We start from the raw sequence: 19,570 nt of genomic DNA on the forward strand, positions 1-19,570 counted from the left end.
CCCCCTTCCAATGGCCGTGGCTCAGACTCCTACAACGATGTTATTTAGGTATTATATAATTTTTGGTTTAACTGCTCCAGTTTTCTATTTTATGCCCGTACTCAGATATTAATATTATAAATAATGCAAAATATGAGGGCTTCCAAGCCTCTATCGTCGGATATTTATCTTTAAATATAAAATAATCAACACGTCTAACAAACGAAGCTCTCACAACTGCTGGCAACTATAACAAACAATCACAACAATAATGCTTCGCGTGATGTTTAGGCACCTTTGACGTCATCGAGGCTTCGTCGGCAGTGGCCTGGGGGGTGAGGTAGTTTTTCCCGCGCTTTAAAATTCGTAATATTTATCATTAAATATCTCGCGAAGGAAAACTCAGATAAACATGCGGTTTTCTTTGTTGTATTCAGAAAATAATTTTCTGTCCGCCTGTTAAATAAAAAAAATTCATGCAAGTTCCCCATTGCCAGACTGAATGGTCCTTGTGGCTGAGAGAGGCTATTTTGCTGTCCCACATCTTTTGCCGGTGTTCTCTGATGAGGCTAGTAACGCGGTTGCGCAGCGCTTTAAATAAGTTTCGCATGGCTGGGTCATGAGTTCTCCGCCAGCGCAGCAGTGCGTTGTTGCGACGCTGCATTAGCGGAAGGACTGATGGCGGTAGAGAGTCGTCAATGAGGGGAGTAGGTGCTCATGTACGATTACTTTTATGAAAAATCAATGGGCTGCAATTTTCGTTTAGGGCATAAATTATTGGAGCTTAATTATAACGAATGTGGATAACTCACTGCCGTGGATTGGTGAATAAATTTTGAATATTAGAAAGTGAGTAATCGAGTTATGACGAAGCATCAGCTCATTCGGTGTTCAGCCAATTCAGTATGTTGGGTTGATGTTGTAATACTCGTAATGCAATGAAACTTGAGCGATTAAGTCCCGTGATTTTGAGCCATTAAGTACCGTGATTACCTCAATAGTTTTGTGTTGGAGTCGGAGTGCACTCAATCAGATCTCCTTTCCAGCGTTTCTTGAAACTACCCTTATGCCTCTAGGATGAAAAATTGCTGATATGTTCCCATTGCCAACGTATTTCGGATACTTATGGCTGCTCTGCCAAGTCGTGGGAAATTAATTTAAGACGCTGCGTTGGGTCATGATAAATATCAAAGAGAGTTAAAAAGAAACAAATGGAATGGCCCACAACAGGTGCGCAACTAGGAAATACGGCTAGGAGGGGTTTTAGGCGCAACTAATCCTGGGGTGTCTGGGGGCATGGCATACCCACCAGGATAAGCGGGAGGTGCGGGGGCTCTCCCCCAGAAAATGTTCAGGATATGTAGTGAGTTTTAGGGCTTTCAGAGGGATATTTTATGAATCCTTACAACATTCTATAAGCAATATTAATGCAACTAAGTAAAATGGATTTAACTTAAAAAAGTTTCTGAGCTCTGGGGGGGTTTATCCCCAAAAACTGGCCCACATGACTATGGTTCATCCTGTTTCAGAATGTGCAACTTCAGTGTGGGATCCTCATAGTGAAACAGATATTTCAAAGCAACACGATATTTTATTATTATATTTCATTGGTTATGCGGGATCTACAAAATCTACAACTCTACAAAGGAGCGGGATTGGAAGGAAGCGGATCAAAAGCTGGAATCACCCTTCTACATGCGAAGGAACGATCACAAATTAAGAATTAGGCAAAAAACGGATGTTTTGAAGGAATCCTTCCTGCATAGAGGATAAGAAGAATGAAATGACCCAAAGGAAGATATTTTTAGATCATCCCCCCTAATATAAAAATTTTTAAGGATAAGTGTTCCTCAATTGTTGATTGTTTTCATTGTGGTTCGTTAGGGAGAGTTGGGAATTGGGTCATTTGGTTCAAATTTAATTTTTTAGTAGTATGGTATTCGTATTAGTGTAAAAATGTCCAACACCGGAAATATATTGCTAATCGAATACCAAAATGTTCGCTTTTGTCAAGCCCTGCCGAAATTTTTTTCGAAATCTCCAGTAATCATCTAGAGATAGATCTCTGAACCCCCTGTTACCTAAGGGCGATGCTTCGGGAACATTTTCCCACTATGACGTCAGGGGGACATTGTCGAGTTCAATTCGTGTGAAGTTGGACTCCTTTCGGGACACAGCACGTATCTCAGCGGGCCAAAATCTCAACGGAACCAGCATTATGAGAAACTAGAATGGATTAAATATATTTCATTTCTTATTTAAGCTGTCAAGAATGTGATTATTGTGTACATTAATTATTTTTGTGTTTATTTATGAATCTACATAATACCCTGCAAACCACCTCTAGGGTGTTTGGCAGGGGGTGATAAATCACCAGCATGCAGCATGCAATAGGATTCCCACATGCACACCTTAAGGTCCAGAAAACGTTACGCAAAGCTAGAATACCCAAAATATGATGTTAGAAATAATAAGAAAATTTAGAAAAATGAATTAAGGTATACATAAGTTAATAAGTCACAATAAAAGTAATTTAATATACTTGTGAGTTCTTACGCTGCCGTTATAGTCTCTTATTGATCGTGGAAAAGAAGACATTCTGAATCTGTCTGTTCTACAGTCTATCTCTCTTATTTTATTTATATGATCTGATTTTCCGTAGTATGTTGGAGTCCGTAAGATATGGGTAACTTCGTTAGAAAATTCACTGCTGTCGAATTTATTTAAAAGGTTTAGTCTATTTTTCAATCTACGGTCTGACAGAGATTCCCATCCGAGTTTATCCAAGAGGTCAGTTACACTAGAAAAACTATCGTAACGACCTTTCACGTACCTGGCAGCTCTTCTTTGCACGCGTTCTGTGTTATTAAGCCTTTCTCACGAGGGTCCCAAACACTGGCAGTGTATTCGATATAGGGTCTAGCGAGGGAGAAGTAGCTAATGTCTCTCACTTTGTCGTCGCACTTTCCTAATATTCTTTTAACAAAACTCATTTTGCGATTAGCTTGACCTGTTATTTCCTGAATATGTTTATTCCGCGATAGATCATGATTGAGTCTAACGCATAGATATTTCACGGGTTCAACAGTCTCTTATTGGGTACCCCTAATGATAGAGCTATGTTGTGGAGAGTTATCCTTTTTCCAGAAATTCATTACTACTAATTTTTTTGAAATATAATTATTACTGCCACGCATCGTACCACCCTTGGGTAGCAGCAATGTCGTTCGTTAATTCATCCCTATCTTTACTGGAACGGATTTCCCTGTAAACTGCTGCGTCGTCTGCAAATAATCGTAGCTTACTGTGTACCACATCACCAATGTTTATATAAGGAAGGAATGGGAGTGGGCCTATGATACTACCCTGAGGAACGCCAGAAGTGACCCTAACCTCGTTGGAGACTGCACCGTCTAATAATACTCTTTGGACGCGGTCGCTGAAAAGTTCTCTTATACAGGAAATGACATCTTCATAATATTATTTATAATAATGTATTTCATTTTAGCCCTAATATTTCAGTTTGATCAGTTACTTTTTATGGGGCACTTTATCTAATGCTTTTTTGAAATCAAGAAAAATGCGTGCACTGGAATGTTGTCCTCAACGGAGACTATAATATCGTGGGCGGAAAGCGCTCACTGGGTTTCCCATGATCTACTTTTCCTGAATTCATGTTGAGTTCTCATTAATAATTTTTGCGCGTCTTGGTGTTTCTTACTGAGCTGTCTACAATATGTTCAAGGACTTTGCATAAGATGGACGTTAAAGATATCGGTCTGTAATTAGATGGTTGTTCCTTGTCTCCGCTTTTGAATATTGGCATTACATTAGCAATGTTCCAGTCAATGGGTACATCGTGTTGCTTGAAGGATTTGCTGATATTATCTGCTAGTAATGTATGATTGATTATAATTATTTTCTTTTCTTTTTTATTTACTTCTAGTAATTTATGATTTATAATTATTTAGTATATACGCGAGAAAGGATTTCGCCTGGACCAGGTGATTTATTTGGACTGAGCGATTTTAATACATTTTCAATTCCGTGCGCACTAATGTCGAGAGGCGGTAACTTTCGTAAGCAGAGATTGTCAACGGTCTCGGATGAGTTTTCAGAGGGCTCGGTGAACACTTTCTTGAAGTAGGAATATAATAAATTGATTTTATCGGAACTGTTTGTCAACATATCTCCATTATGGTTTCTCAGCGAACATACGGTAGATCTTTTACCTTGAACTTCTCTAACATAAGACCAAAATGCTTTTAGGTTGTCCCGTAACTGCTCTACAAGTGTGTTTCTTTTAAAATTCTCGTATGCATTCCTGTTCGCTTCCTTCGTGGGATCTTTAGAAATCTTATATTTTTTTAATTATTAAGAACGTTTTCGTGGGTAGTCATAATAAGTAAAACTGACCCTTTCAAGTCATGGAGGCCATTGGCAGTTAGTGCACGATCGCCGGGAAAAGTACTTGTGTGCGCTATAAGGACCGACGTATGGAGGTGATAGTACACATTTGGTGAAATAAGGTGTCGAGTAAACGATCTCTTACCATTCATCATTGTTGTATGCCGCCTTTTTAAAATTAATGCGAGCTCTCTGTCGCAGCTATTACGGATTAACGTTATTTCCGTGCATTCTTTTCTTTGCAGAATATGATATGGCCTGCAGCGCACGTCCTCGTCAGCAGATGGTATGCGGCTGCCGTTCGCTCCACCGTCATCTCCGTTTATGCTGGTATGTTCACAATTTGTTTTGCTGCTTCTCTGAGCCCAGTTCGTGTTGAAACGTAATTCGATCCAATCATGCCAAGTCACAGTCTTGAGTCACTGCCTGAGTGGTCTGTTTCCACATAGTTGATTCTGGAAGGTACCAGATTCTAGAGAAGGACGTGAGATTTTGAAAAAATAACTAGTATCGTTATTTTTAGCGTTATTATGCATGGTAATTCATTAATCGTGTGCCAAGATATTATTCTCAAGACGTTTCCTCATTTATCTGCTTGCTCACTCGGTGATCTCCGTTCGACTGGTGGTTTGGTTAAATGAGGATTCCACGCCTCTGATTGCTCCATTGACGTTTTCACACATTCTGGATCGGAGGCCAATTCCTATTCCTGAGCCTCCTCGCTTAAAAATAATGTTAATCGGATAGTTCATGGACTAATCCTAATTTGGATTTTCCTAGGCCTTTTAGACCAGTATGACGCTCTGCTAACACGCTCACCGGTTCAAAATTTGTAAAAGGAATTGATGGTGCTACAATGTTGTGAATTTTCAGTCGTACCTGAAAGAGCATCGTGTTCATCCGTGTATTGCATGTCAACCTGTGAATCACAATAGGCCTATAATCTGGTTTGAGCTATTGAAGAATTCATGAAATAATTTCTTGCGAAAAATTGGAAATTAAATTTCATTCTTTTACGACAATCGATGTCGGATAAAATCCAATGGAATTAACTAAAATTTCTTCTGTTTAAATCATTAGGTTTTGAAAGACCAAAAATTATTAGTCGATGTGAGAGATGTTTTTGGGAAAATATTTTTTCTCTGTGTATGTAAACGAAAGTTCATTTTGAAGATATAACTGTAGCAGAACATAAGGGATCTGTTGAAAACAGAAAGGTGACTGGGATGGGTTGGACAGAATATTGACGACGCCATAGGTGAAACAGGGCTTTATCGCTTTTGGCACGAGTGGCTGATTTATTTACTTTGACCTGAAAATGTTTGGAATGTCATTGCGCGCCAAACCGTATTTCTCGAGACTGTATACTTCGTCTATAGGCGTTCCGGATGACAAGGTGGAAACGTGACTCTTGAATTTGGTAAATTGCTCGTGGCACTGTTCCACTTACCCGTGACTCATTTCACGTAGCTCACTGTCTTGTCCGTTTCCTTTTTCTGCTTCGGAATTTTCCGTCGGTGCAGTTACGTTGCGACAACTCGGGGATCAATTTTAGCCTTCTTGACGGACCTACTAGCGGTACTTTGGCCGACACCATTGTCGTCTTCGGGAAAAGAATTTTGTGCGGAAAGTTATTTATGTCGGGGAGGAAAGAATGAATGCTCTTGGAAATAAAACAGACGAAAGCATGCCAAAAGTGTGAAAATTCTGGCGATGGAATCGTGTCTGTTGGGTTTTGAGATGGATATTCAAATTTTCATGAAGCACTGACTGATAAGTATGCTTCACGGCTGCTCTCGAAAGCCGTCGACCCCAATGAATCTCGCCGCGAAATCCTACGTTCCAAAGTATGCTTCTGTCGAGAATTGGGGAATGGCAGCTCAAAGACTAAAAGGCATTTGCCAGCCCTTTCCTCTCGATGTCTTCTGGCAACTTTCCAGATTCGTATCAGTCTCAAATTATTTTATTTAGTGCGTCTTGTGATTTCTCATCTAGCGCTTTGATTATTTATCTGTTGGCTGCCTGCTAATGATATTTCATGAATCAAATTGCGCTAAAAAGTAAAAAAAATAAGCTTTACATTATTCAGAGAATAAAGCGTGTGTACTGACTAGTTTTAAATATCAATACTGCGCGCCAATCCTTACTCACCTATCAGCCTCATTTACACTCATTTCTGATCTAATTTACAGTCATTTCTAATCAGCACCCACGCTCTTTTCTCCAAGCTATGTGAAGATTATTTTTTCAATTTTTAGTGCATTTCATTCTGATTTAGGCAAAAGTGTCACTTTTTAAAATCTTTTTTATTATATTTTTTATTTATTCTTTCAGTCTCTCACGGCTCTCTCAAATTCTCTTCTTAGTATTTCTGGAGTACCAAAAGTATCAAATTTTATTATTATGACCCAAGAAGAGTACTGGACATGACTTCACTTAGTCGATTACCTCCTTTGCTTCTTCATTGTACTTCGCATTTATCCCTATTCGTCATCTCCCGAAGGTCCCGACGGTCGAACGTCTAAATTGAGACGAAATCGTGCCTCGATCACACTATCTTTATCCATACTGTTCAACCGTTGGTTTTCTCTCTTAGTGCTTGTCCACCACAGTTTAAATTAGCTAATGCGATTCTGATTCACAAATCTGGGTCAGAAATGTTGTCTCCTACTCCTTGTCTATCTACTTTCAATTTCTTCATTCGTTTGCGTGCGGGCAGCAGACAGTATCCTTTCACGTCCACCTCCTCATTGGCCACCGATCAACACCGTTTTCTCCCGGGGCGACCATGGCTAGCAAAGGCTCTAGCCGGTTAAGATAGTGAAAAGTGCCCCCAGATGTTTTGAAAAAAATATATATACTTGAAGTGCATCACAAATTACGTGTTTCCTCAAAGTTTCAGGCCCTAACAATGGAAATTAACCCACAAAAAATTGATACAATTTTTTTAACCATATCTCTAGTCTTTATTTTTGTAAAATATTTTTCTTAATTTTAAAATGTATTTGTTATTACGGTCTACCATCCTGTTTTTTTATTTTTTGAGCGAAAACTAACTTTTTACATAAGTTTGAAATTTTCAAAATTAAATTAAAAAGTTTTAGGGAACAATAGACACGCCGAAAAAATATATGTTGTTAACCCTGTATTGAAGTATAATCTTAATTTTTTTCAGATTTTTAAAATTGGTGGAACACTGTGAAAACACGAATAACTGCTTTGCGCCATTTGTATCTATGTATTCCAGGAGGATATTCGATTTGACTGTTGAGAGCAACAATTGTTGATCAGTTTGTAATATTGTTGATTAAGAATACAGATTATCATAAAAATGCCTATCACACTTAGATTAATCGTAATTATTGGTTATAACCATACTGTTAAGCTTTAAGTTCGTCTTTAAGCTTGAAGAAATACGACGTCTGCCGAAAAGGATTTTTTTCATATCTCCTGACTTTATTAACCACGAAATTATATCCAGCATTTGAGCCAATCTAATTACTGCACGAATATGACAGAAGTGGTGGTACATAATTGGTACATCGTCTTTTCGAATATGCATAAAGGCCGTTTTACACGGGGCATATCATTGCGCAGGTTTGCATTAAAAACATTTGTTGAAATTGAGAGAATCGGAGTCTGCAATTAGAGCAGGGGCTATTTTTCCATCTCACAACAGTGCATTCTCTCGTGCCTTCAAGCAATTCACCGCTTTACACGACGCAATTATGATTGCCCCTTCATACATACCTACGTAAGATTGCGCAATGATGTGACCGAGTAAAGCGGCCTTGAGTTGCACTAGTTCAGCATTTACGGCTCAGAATATAATTAAACGAGACCACTTCATTAATTTCCTTAAAAATTCCTTTATAATCTATGCTGTGTCATGCAACTTTTTGTTTTTGGGTATTTCCTTGCAGTGAATGCCGCACCCTACACATTTTTATCCATATTCTGTCTCCTTGTAGACATGATTGACCCTTAGAACAGATATATTGGCTTTAACATAATACTCTACCTATGGAGTTTAAAACGGTCCATATTTGAAAAACCAAAATATAGAATGGGTTTGCAATTTAAAAATGGATTCATATTTTACAGTAGCTAAGCTTTATCGCAAGATGGTTTTTTATATTACATTTTGAAAATAATTTGATAAAATAGGTCCATTTAATAGAAAAGAGGAATTATCAATCGAAAAAATCTCTAGATATATTGTTACGATAAAAGTTTCGTTATACTATCGTTAACACCACAATCTCCTACCCACGTGATCTCCAGTTATTCACTACTGGAGATCACGTCTCTTCTTGTTCCTTAGCTCACTCTCTAATGGAATCCTCTATAGCTCAGCTTCGTGTGGCGTCGGGCAGTGACTGGTTCCTATGGAAAACAATCATTGCACATTTCTCAAGCTCAAATGCCACCAATGCTCCTTCCGAATGTGGCGACACTGGTACCTTTTCCGTCTCCGCGGATACCAAGTGTGACGAGATCCTTCGACTGCCCCAGCTTTTTGAACCTTACAATGTAAACGCACCTAGACTTTTATATGTAGCGGAACATTCATGGAAATTATAGCATTCATGGAAACTAACCCCTCATCAAGCAATTAATCTGAATAATTTTATCTCTCAGTGATGCACGTGACTCGTCTGTATTGTTTAACACTCACAGATTAAGAAATTAAGCATCAGAGAAGGCCAATGTTCTGGTATCAACATTGATGAAGTGCCATCGCTTCGTCGAAAACTGATCCACAAATACTGATTATACTTTGATGTAGGGGTAACAACATATATTTTTTCGGCGTGTATATTGTTTCCTAAAATTTATAATTTAATTTTGAAAATTTCAAACTTATGTAAAAAGTTAGTTTTCGGTCAAAAAAAAACAGGATGGTAGACCGTAATAATGTATACATCTTAAAATTAAGAAAAAGATTTTACAAAAATAAAGACTAGAGATATGGTTAGAAAAAAAAAATCCTGTATCAATTTTTTTGGGGTTAATTTCCATTTTTAGGGCCTGAAACTTTGGGGAAACACATAATTTTTGATGCACTTCAAGTATATATTTTTTATTTTTCAAAACATCTGGGGGCACTTTTCACCATCTTAACCGGGTAGACCCTTTATCAGTTTTCCACGCTGTCGACTTAATATCCAAGAAAGCCGGCTTGATTTCACGTTTCTTGCTTTCCTTCGATTACCTCATTCATACCCTCTTTCATAAACTCAGTCAAAGCCATGGTACATTTTTCATCCTCTTCCCTTGCTTCCGAGGTGATAGCACCCATCGCGTAATTATTTCCGGCACCTCACCTGCTTGGTGTCCTGAAACGGCAGAAGTTTCCCGAGGGAGTGTTCTGTGACTAAATTCCTTAAATTTATGCATTTACGACTTATCGTCCCTAACCCTTCTGGAGTTAATACCAAGATAAATCAATTAAATCGTGTTCGAATGCTCGTTGCTGATGCTCTGCTGAAAAATGATTTCTTTTAGAAATGAAGAAAAATCTGGGCAAAATAGACTCTTTCAAAGAAAAGTCTTTCAAAGATTATAAATTTTATTATAAAAATTCTTAAAAAATAGCCCAAAAAATGTTTTCTCCAAAAAATTGAAATTGCTACTCGTTTGCACTCTGTTCTTCCCTTTGAATGCAATGCGAATATTGTAGACGTTGATAGTTATCCTAGCCGATTATGAGGAAGAGCAGGCTGTCTGGAGACGGCAGAGGAGGACTACTTATTGTCACATTCTCCGAGGCGATGGCAGCGGACCATTTGGGACAGCCGTTAAGATGACGCATGCCTCTCGCCCCACTGGCCGTGGTGGAAAATATTTAAAGGAACATAAGGAATCAGGTCCACGCGGAATGCAATGCTATTCTAATGGGAATCAAAAAGTTAACTTAAATGGTGTGAAAACCACTCCAAAAATTGTTACTTGCATAATGTTTTCGCAATGTGCTAATAAATGGCACCAGAAATGCATTTTGAAATTTTCGTGACTGTGCCTTCACTAATTTGGGCTGTGCGGTAATTGGTTAGTAATTCAGTCAGAACACGTTGCTTCATAAAAGAGATAAGAAGGTATATTTCTAAGATTATATCCATAAAGTTTTATCGAAAGCTATCTATGTCCTAAACCTGTTATCCCGATAAACAGAAATTACAGATCCGCAACCTCTCCGTTGTTATTTCCCCACAACTCTTCTTCACGTATTGCACTCCATTTGGGCGATCTTTGCTCCGTCTAATCTCGCAGTCTTTGAATCCTCCGTCCATCCATTTCAAGGACGCAGCCCCTCTCGTGAGCGAGAAGTCCACTGACGCCATTCTGACTTCTCTCCCCTTTCACAATCTTCCGTCTCTACGCCTTGAAAGCCACCTTTAGTTTATCTACAACATCCCCATCGAAACCACAGACTCTCCTCAACTCCTTCCTTGTCTTGCGCGAGTGCCCTCCTGCCCTACACCCACTCCATACACAATCACACTATCCCATTCAATCCCCACCTGTTTTCGCCTCCCCTCTCTTCGAAGTTCCCTTCCTCACAACCCTTTTCTCTTTCCCGAACACATTCGCAAACTTAACTCTCCGATGAACTCTAGCATTAACACTTTAATCAGTGGCTTACCTTTTTTCCCATTGTTGTTATGTGTGGTTGGCGGCGCTCACTTCTTCAGATCCGCTCATATTACGTTTTTAGTCTCATTTGATCCGTGAAAACAAAATTCCATGTCCCTGTTATCTCGCAAACATCGCCTCCTTTGAAAATAATAAAATTCATGGAGTTATTTTAACGTTATCATCCTATGCTTTCATACTTGTGTGACCTCACCCTGATCCGGAACGTTTGCGGGAATGATTAAATACATGCAAGAGTGAGATGCCAGTGGGAGGGGCCGCGGTCATTTTGGCATTCACGTCGGCGCATGCCCTGTGCTGGCCCTCGGTGCATCAAGCCAAGCCATCATTTGGCGCCACCGGGCCCTGACGTAAATTTATTTTTCTATGCTTTATTAAATTAAGGGATTTTAGCTCTCCAATTGGTGGTGTGAAATAAATTGTTCGTTTCCTAAATGCTTTTAACACGAAAGTCGGTATTGAAAACGAATTCGGGTAAGGCATGGGTTAGGTAAATATGTATCAGTACTTTGTGCCATGAGTGATGTAATGGTTTTCTTATTAGGGTACTGACTTTATTGGTATTCATGGCATGGAATTCTTCATGAGCTGCTCTTATAACAGGAATTTATCCAACAGAATGCGGAGATTAGCTTTATGCATTATTCCGTTAAAGATGAATATTGGTGGGTAATAAAATTGTCTGCGTGGTCGGTGAATCGAGCCATGAAAACGTTAAGAATGGTGCGTTTATTTATGAAATAATGTAGTAATTCAGCATCTTCATTTATATTTTTAATGCCTCAGTCAATCCTTCCCTTTCCCTTGGGCTACAACCTTGTCGCGGTGGAAAGGCTTGCGCGTTCCTATGACCCCTAGAGCTGCACTGGCGGGATTAATTCTAAATTATTCCCGGTAGGGCCACCCATGCCAGATAGGTCGAAGGGTAGGAGCCAGACGAAAGGTAGTCCACGTGATGGTGTCACGTAAAAAACACTGTTGGAATGGAAGTGGGAAACCCTACCAACTATCTCTTCCCTGAACACATGGAGTACAACCAAATGAGCCTCGGAATCTCATCGCCCGGGACCCGTCCGCAAAGGGCGGGTGTCGGGCACGGCAGCGAGGTCGGCAAGGTCCTCGGGGTCGCCAACATGCGAAATCCTTGCAGAGACTTATCATCATCATCATCATCATCAGCTGCAGCAGTAATGGAGAAGGAAGAAAAGAAGACCAAGAAGATGGAGAAGAAGAAGTCGGCTATAAATGTGGGGACGTGGAATGTGAGGACTATGATGAGGGCGGGAAAGTTAGAAAATATCAAAAGGGAAATGGATAAAGGGAGGATAGATATATTAGGATTATGCGAGGTGAGGTGGAGGGATGGCGGGGACTATTGGAGTGATGGGTATAGGGTTATATATAGTGGAGGGGAAGAGAGCCAGCGAGGGGTAGCTTTAGTATTAAACGGGAAGATGGGTAAGCGTGTGGTAGGTATAGACCAGGTAAGCGATAGGATTCTGGTGGTAGAAATTGAGGCGCGGCCCACCAACCTTGTGGTGGTCCAAGTTTACATGCCCACTAGCAATCATAGGGAAGAAGAAGTAGATGAGGTGTATGAACAGCTCGAGGAAATAATTAGAGACACACCGGGTAAGAAAAATCTGGTAGTGATGGGGGACTGGAATGCCTCAGTGGGGGAAGGGAGGGATGGGCACGAAATAGGAGATTTTGGTCTAGGAATACGAAACGACAGGGGAGAGAAAGCAGCAGAATTTTGTAGGAGAAATAAATTATTCATCACTAACACGTGGTTCAATCATCATAAAGGGCGAAGGTACACGTGGAAAAGTCCAGGGGATGTGGGGAGATATCAAATAGACTACATTATGGTAAGACAGAGGTTTAGGAATAGTGTGAAAAACTCGCGCAGCTTCCCCGCAGCGGATGCGGATTCGGACCACAATCTAGTACTCATGAAATGCAATGTAAGATTCAAAAGACTTATGAAAGTTAGGAAGGCGAAGAAATGGAACGTAGAAGCCCTGAAGGGGAGTATGAGGAGAGAATATCAGGAACTAGTGGACATTAGTATACGGGAGATTGAAAGTACTAAGACTGTTGAGGAAAGATGGGATAATATTAAAACGGGAATAGTCAAAGCGGCGGAGAAGTCAATTGGTTACGTTGACAGTAGAAGGATAAGGAAGCCGTGGATAACTGAGGCAATGGTAAATGAAATGGAGGAGAGGAGGAAGTGGAAGAACGTGGACACGGAACAGGGAAAAAGAATGTATAGGGAACTGAATAATCGATTACGACGTGAAACTAAGAGGGCAAGGGAGGCTTGGTGGAAAAGACAGTGTGAGGAAATGGAAAAGTTCCAGAAGGATGGAGAAATAGGCGCGTTGTACGCCAAAGTTAAGTCGCTATCGGGCGGCAAAAGAGGACAAGCCATGTCTAAAATTAAGGCTAAAGATGGGAGGATGCTAACCGAGCGAGAAGAGGTACAGAGTAGATGGAAGGAATACGTGGAGGACCTGTATGACGGAATGAACAGACCAGAGAGATTGACTCTAGAGGAGGAAAGTGCAGTGGAGGAGGATAATCTTGGGCCGGGGATATCAGATTCGGAAATAGAGAGAGCACTTCGTGATATGAAGGCTAGGAAAGCAGTAGGCGTGGACAATATCCCGTGTGAGCTTCTGAAGAATCTAGGGAAGGAAGGTAAGAATAGGTTTTTCGAACTAGTGCGCAGGATCTATGAGGAGGGATGCTGGCCGGAAGATTTCGTGAAGACGGTTTTAATTCCGCTTCCGAAAAAGAAGAAAGCTGTGGAATGCGGAGATTATAGGACTATCAGCTTAATATCGCATGCGGCGAAAGTGGTGCTGAGGATATTGAACAGACGAATGGAGGCGAGGGCAAACGAGTATTTGGGCGAAGATCAATTTGGTTTCAGAAAGGGGAAGTCAACTCGTGATGCAATAGCAATAATGAGGTCCCTCGTGGAGAGGAACCTAGAATACGACCAGGACGTATATGCGTGTTTCGTGGATTTTGAAAAAGCGTTTGATAGAGTGAACTGGGTAAAGTTAATGGATATTCTCAAGAGAATAGGTGTAGATTGGAGGGATAGACGACTGATTCGTAATCTGTATATGGCCCAGACTGCGCAAGTGAGGGTAGCGGACGGAGAATCCGGGTGGGCAAGCATTGGCCGAGGTGTGAGGCAAGGCTGTCCTCTATCGCCGCTGCTCTTTAACGTGTACGCTGAAGAGATGGTAAGGGAAGCATGGGATGAGTTAGAAGCTGGAATAAAAGTGGGAGGAATGATGTTCAAATCAGTGAGATTCGCGGATGATCAGGCGCTGATTAGCCAGTCAGCAAGGGGGCTTCAGGCTCTAGTGGATGCGTTATACGAGCGTTGCGAGGAATATGGGATGAGGATTAATCACAAGAAAACTAAGGTAATGCGGTTTTGTAAAGCATCACGAGCGAGGAATGTGAGACTTAAGATAAAGATGGGTGGGGAAAAACTTGAGCAGGTTGAGCAATTCAACTATTTAGGCAGTACGTTAGAGGAAAACGGATACAGTAATAAGGACATTAGGAAGAGAATTGCATTAGCGAAGGAGGCGTTCATGAACCGGAAGGAGCTTCTAAGAGGATCGTTATGTAAGAGTTTAAAGAAAAGGTTAGTGAAGAGTTTGATCTGGAGTGTAGCTCTCTACGGTGCGGAAACGTGGACACTAAGGAAAGAAGACGAGAGAAGATTGGAGGCATTCGAGATGTGGGCATGGAGAAGAATGGAGAGGGTGAAATGGACGGAGAGGAAAAGGAACGACGAAGTGCTGGATATGGTTGGCGAGGAGAGGCAGCTTTTAGATGAGATACGGAGGAGACAGTAGGTATGGATGGAGTTAGTGCTTAGTGGTGAGGGGATGTTGAAAATGGTGCTAGAGGGTAGAATGTTAGGGAAACGAGGGAGGGGAAGGAGAAGAATAGGATTTTTAGATAGATTGAAAGAGAGTAGGCCTTACTGTGAGTTAAAGAAGGCAGTGCTGGAAGGAAAGGGAGGCTCCCAGATCACTTCTTGCGTACTCCATGGAAACCTACCTTAATCGGTAGAATACTATAATAATAATTCAATCCTTCAGTGAAGGCAATAAGAATGCGAAAAATGTATCGTATTCTTTTTATTTAGTAGATCTCATTTCTATCATCAATATTTCTTTCTGAGATGATACATGTAACCACGGTGGTGACGCTCAACGCCGTAGGAAATTAGATTCAGGGGGTTCATTTGGTGGGGGGGGGGGTACATTTTAGAGGTATATTTAGTCGGTATCCCTCATACATTTCTGGGGGGGTTTGTACCCCTTCAGGCGACCCCAATTATGGCACCACACCTAAACCTTAAATGAATACTCTTTTGCAAAGCCTTTGACTCTATGTTAAAATATAAAAGTAATACTACTGATCTATCGATTTTCTATGGTGGAGTCACTTGAAAACAAATGTTTACTTCACAGCGACTTGGCTATAACCGTATTAAGAACAAATAGAGTTAAAAAAGTTAGAGTGCGAAAAAAGTTGACAACTTAAACACCGAGTAGTAATTGTTGATAAATAAAAATTATAAATATTGGCTCTCGATCAGTACAAATTTCGAACACACTACTCATATTATGGTCTGCTTATGTAAGAAATGTAATGTAGTAATATGTTCATTAACTTCGGCCCTCCTCGCAATTGCTTCAACGTCAATGTAGAGAGCTATTTTTATGGTAAGCGAGGGAGTGTTCACGATACAACTACCGAGAATAAGTATCAGAGTTCCTTGCGATGTGCTGACTGAGGCCATAGTGGGCTCAGTATCTCCAATTCAGGGTCAAAGGGCAGAGGGAACGCGGACTCGTTTGTTTCTCAGGTCAGTGACGGAACAGGATGTCATCAATGATTCGCCAGATGGCTTTTGGCATATTCGTTCTTTTGCATTTGCGAGTATTTCGCCTTGGTGGAGAGATAATGCTATCGCAAATTTTATTGGGGCTTCAATTGATATTCACATAAGAAAGCCATTCACATAACTCGCTCCTATCGAGCAATGAGAAGATTTTGATTTGTGTTTGTTTTTTGACTATTTCCCTTGGCTGTGGACACTTTGGCCTTGTGTTTTCATTTTTACTCCTTTTATTATTATATTCGTGGGTTTCTAGATACGTGTTAACGTTTCTTGCTAATTCAATATTTCTTTTTTGCCTTATGCACACAATAGTATGCATCATATTCATTTACTATTTGGTGTGGGTATAAGGTTAACAAATCATTGTTCTTGATCAAAGGTGTTGAGGTACTAGTAAGTTCGTTGAATTATCACGGCTGTTTCCAGTGTGATAAAAGAGCTTATGAAGCTGTGTCAAGTTGTGTATGTTAAGTGTTTCCAATATTTGTGTATCTTGATGTATAGTCGTCTTGAACAACACTTTGGGGGATGAAGGCACTGTTTGCAGTCATGGGATTAATTTGCTTCTGAATATCTCTTGTGATCACATAATATCTTTCCCTGAACTATGGTATATCATAAGGAAGTTCCGGGAGACCGTTTTAGTTATAACTGATTAATCTGGTGTATGAATAAAAAATTCTTTACGATCAGTTGTCGTATTTTTGGCGTTTATAATTGGGACGTTTTCGAACTCGCGGGTTAATTTCTTTGAGTGTATCCGATGAGGGTGGAGCTGTGATAATTTTAGTCGTTGGCTTAGTAGGTATGTTTAGGTTGAAACCTATACACGCTGCACAGCCCGGAAAACTGCGAAGGTGGAGAAACTTGGCTTGATTTGTTTTCATGTTTGTTGTTTTGTGGTGCATCACATGTGGCATTTGCGCTACATTCCCGTATTTGTCATCGATGGTAATCGACTCCAGTTTATGTGAAATAAACTTTAAATTGTTTGCCCAAAAATTCTTTATTTTCCCCTTTTCGGACGAGTTCAAATTTCGTATATCCCATCACCCAATTAGCGCATAGCGGCCAATGTAAGCTTTTAGGGGTTAATATGATGATAATTATTAAAAAATAATGTAATTACAGAATTGATTACCAGCCAATTTGTATATTCTCCTATATTTTTTCTTTACACATTAAAATTATTTTATCAACTCTTCGTGTATTTTTTTTGCAATCTGAGTGAAGCGTTTGCATTGTCACTTGTCATTTATGAAATTGACGTTTATGCTCTTGTAGCAATGAAAATTTAAGTTCCTCATACAATTAAGGAAGCATTAAGTAACATATATGCACTAAAACTGGATACTTGATAATTTCCGAGAACGATAAGCTATCACAACAGAATTCACCTAACTAATTTTCGACTCAATATTACCGAATAATGTGCCTGTGTAAATAGTGTTGGCTGGTCAGTGTGGATTTAGATTTCTTTTCATGACCTTTGTTTGTGATGTATGTAGATTTGGGCGTAAAAACTTCCGTGGGTAGCGGAGTGAATGGTGCATGCTTGGCGAGAGCTATCCTCGGCCGCGTAATTGCAAGTTTTATTGAGGTGGCTACATGTAGTTTGGTGCATGTTGGGTAGAAGTACTCACCCTCTGCCAAACACCCTAGTGGTGCATCGAGGGTATCATGTGCGTGTAGATGTAATTTAATCAACAGTTTCAATGTGTTCCTCTTCTTTGCGTAGCGTGGACAGCCGGCTGGGCCGTCGCCGTGCTCGTCGCCGGCCCCATCGTCGACTCCCTCGGCCGGGACTCCGTGTTCTACTTCACCAGCCTGGCGGTCGTGTGCTGGTACATCGCGTGGATGAGGTACGTGCCCGACGCGGCGCCCATCCCGCCCAACGTCTCGTGGACCGAGCGGAGGCTCCTCAGCGTCAACTCGGACGAACCCAGCAGCGCGTTGGTGAGTGAAGCGGAAGACAAATTTGGGGTGGTCGAGGATTTACTCCCGAAGAGCAAGAGAATGTGAGGCCAAAGGAAATTTGGTAGGGCAGTTTCCCAGAGGGACGAAGTCATTCTTTGGCATTCGAACCTTCTGAGCATTAGAATGTGCGAGCCATCGACGGTAGGGCCCCAAGAAAAGGAAGGCCCCCGCCCGCTCTGGGATGTAAATTCCCTTTAGCCGAATACACGATTTACAAGCAGACTCACGATATTAATTATGATGAATGAATATGGTATTAGTAATCCCATGATAGTAATTTGTGTTCATCAGTGTTCCTTCCTTATTCCATCCTATTCTTCATGTACGACTCCGTATTTATTGGCATAGCTACTATATTCCACGGAATACAAGGAATACGAACAACATTTCTTAGCAGTATTTCTTGGAATATTAACTTCGTTCTCATGCTTTTGCAAAATTCCATCGAATTTCGTTCGTCCACTTCGTTCAAGATCGACTTTGTCGCAATGGAAAGGTTTTCATTAACAAATGAATTAAATGTTTAAATTGTGTGACCTCTGGTTATAAATTGGATTCTACTTTCGTAACATGAAATAAATTCATCGGTATTCGATAATCGGATTTACAATGGAGTTACACATTTATCGCCGTATATCGGAGAATATTTCGCGTCAATGCGTTCGTGAAGAAGAAAATTTCCATTTCTATTTCATCTTCTTCATTTCTCTTATCCAGGAAATTTCATCTAGGCCGTAATATTTCCGTTTGATCAGTAACTTTCCGTGGGGTACTATATCAAATGCTTTTTTGAAATCAAGAAAAATCGCGTCTACTGGAATTTTGTCCTTATTTTTGCGTAGAAAATTGTCATCTTATGAGTCGAGGCATCGTGATTGAATTCTCACGACATCCTCAAAATCTCAATTTCGATTTCCAAATCCGAGTCAGTATTAAAAAAAATGTATTTTCCCGTAATTTAATGGTTTCAACCCGTTAACGTGCTACTTTTATTGAGGTGGCGAATTGTTTTTCTCTTGAAATTTGTGTTAATGTATTTACAAGGTATTCAGGGTGTAGGCAGGAAAAAAACGTTGTGCATAATGCTAGGGCAACGCAAGAGGTTGCGTGATAATTGGGTGGAGTGGAAGTTTCACTTGACTGAGGACACATTGAACATTCAGGTCGCGAAGCCCGCAGGATGCTGCTTTGACCGCGCGATACGTCACTCATTGGACGGCCTGACCATCACGAGAGAACTTATTCCATTCAGGCGTGTGCGGAGAATCCCTTCAACCCGAGCGATTTGACATTACATCTACGTGGTGCCTATCTAAGGCACAATGCTACATGTTATGCAGCGGGGAAAACTTTTTGAAAATGCACCTCAGATTTTATTTGACTTAGCATACACTTTTCATAGTGCTTTGAAAATGACCGCACCTTGAATGTTTTACAGTGAAATGTGGGCCACGATCGTTCACAGGAGATCGTTCTCTTACTTACGACGCGGAGTTCACACAAGTGAGTGAAATAATGTAGACCGTTCCATCATGCCAGGGAAGGGAATTAAATTGTAGAACAGAAGAAAGTATTTTTTCCGTCGTATTGAACTTCCAATCG

The 19,570-nt window shown here is 40.5% G+C and overlaps 1 protein-coding gene across 1 annotated transcript in view; it reads left to right on the forward strand.

The window, feature by feature from the left end:
* LOC124171236 (sialin-like) overlaps window positions 1-19,570 on the forward strand; it is a 229,792-nt gene that overhangs the window by 83,339 nt on the left and 126,883 nt on the right. Inside the window, exons 6-7 of the mRNA XM_046550379.1 lie at window positions 4,632-4,716; window positions 17,730-17,947. Of these exons, the coding sequence (XP_046406335.1) occupies window positions 4,632-4,716; window positions 17,730-17,947 (303 nt within the window). The remainder of the gene's footprint in view (window positions 1-4,631; window positions 4,717-17,729; window positions 17,948-19,570) is intronic.

Source organism: Ischnura elegans, chromosome X (assembly GCF_921293095.1).
Source record: "Ischnura elegans chromosome X, ioIscEleg1.1, whole genome shotgun sequence".
NCBI classification, from domain to species: Eukaryota; Metazoa; Arthropoda; class Insecta; order Odonata; family Coenagrionidae; genus Ischnura; species Ischnura elegans.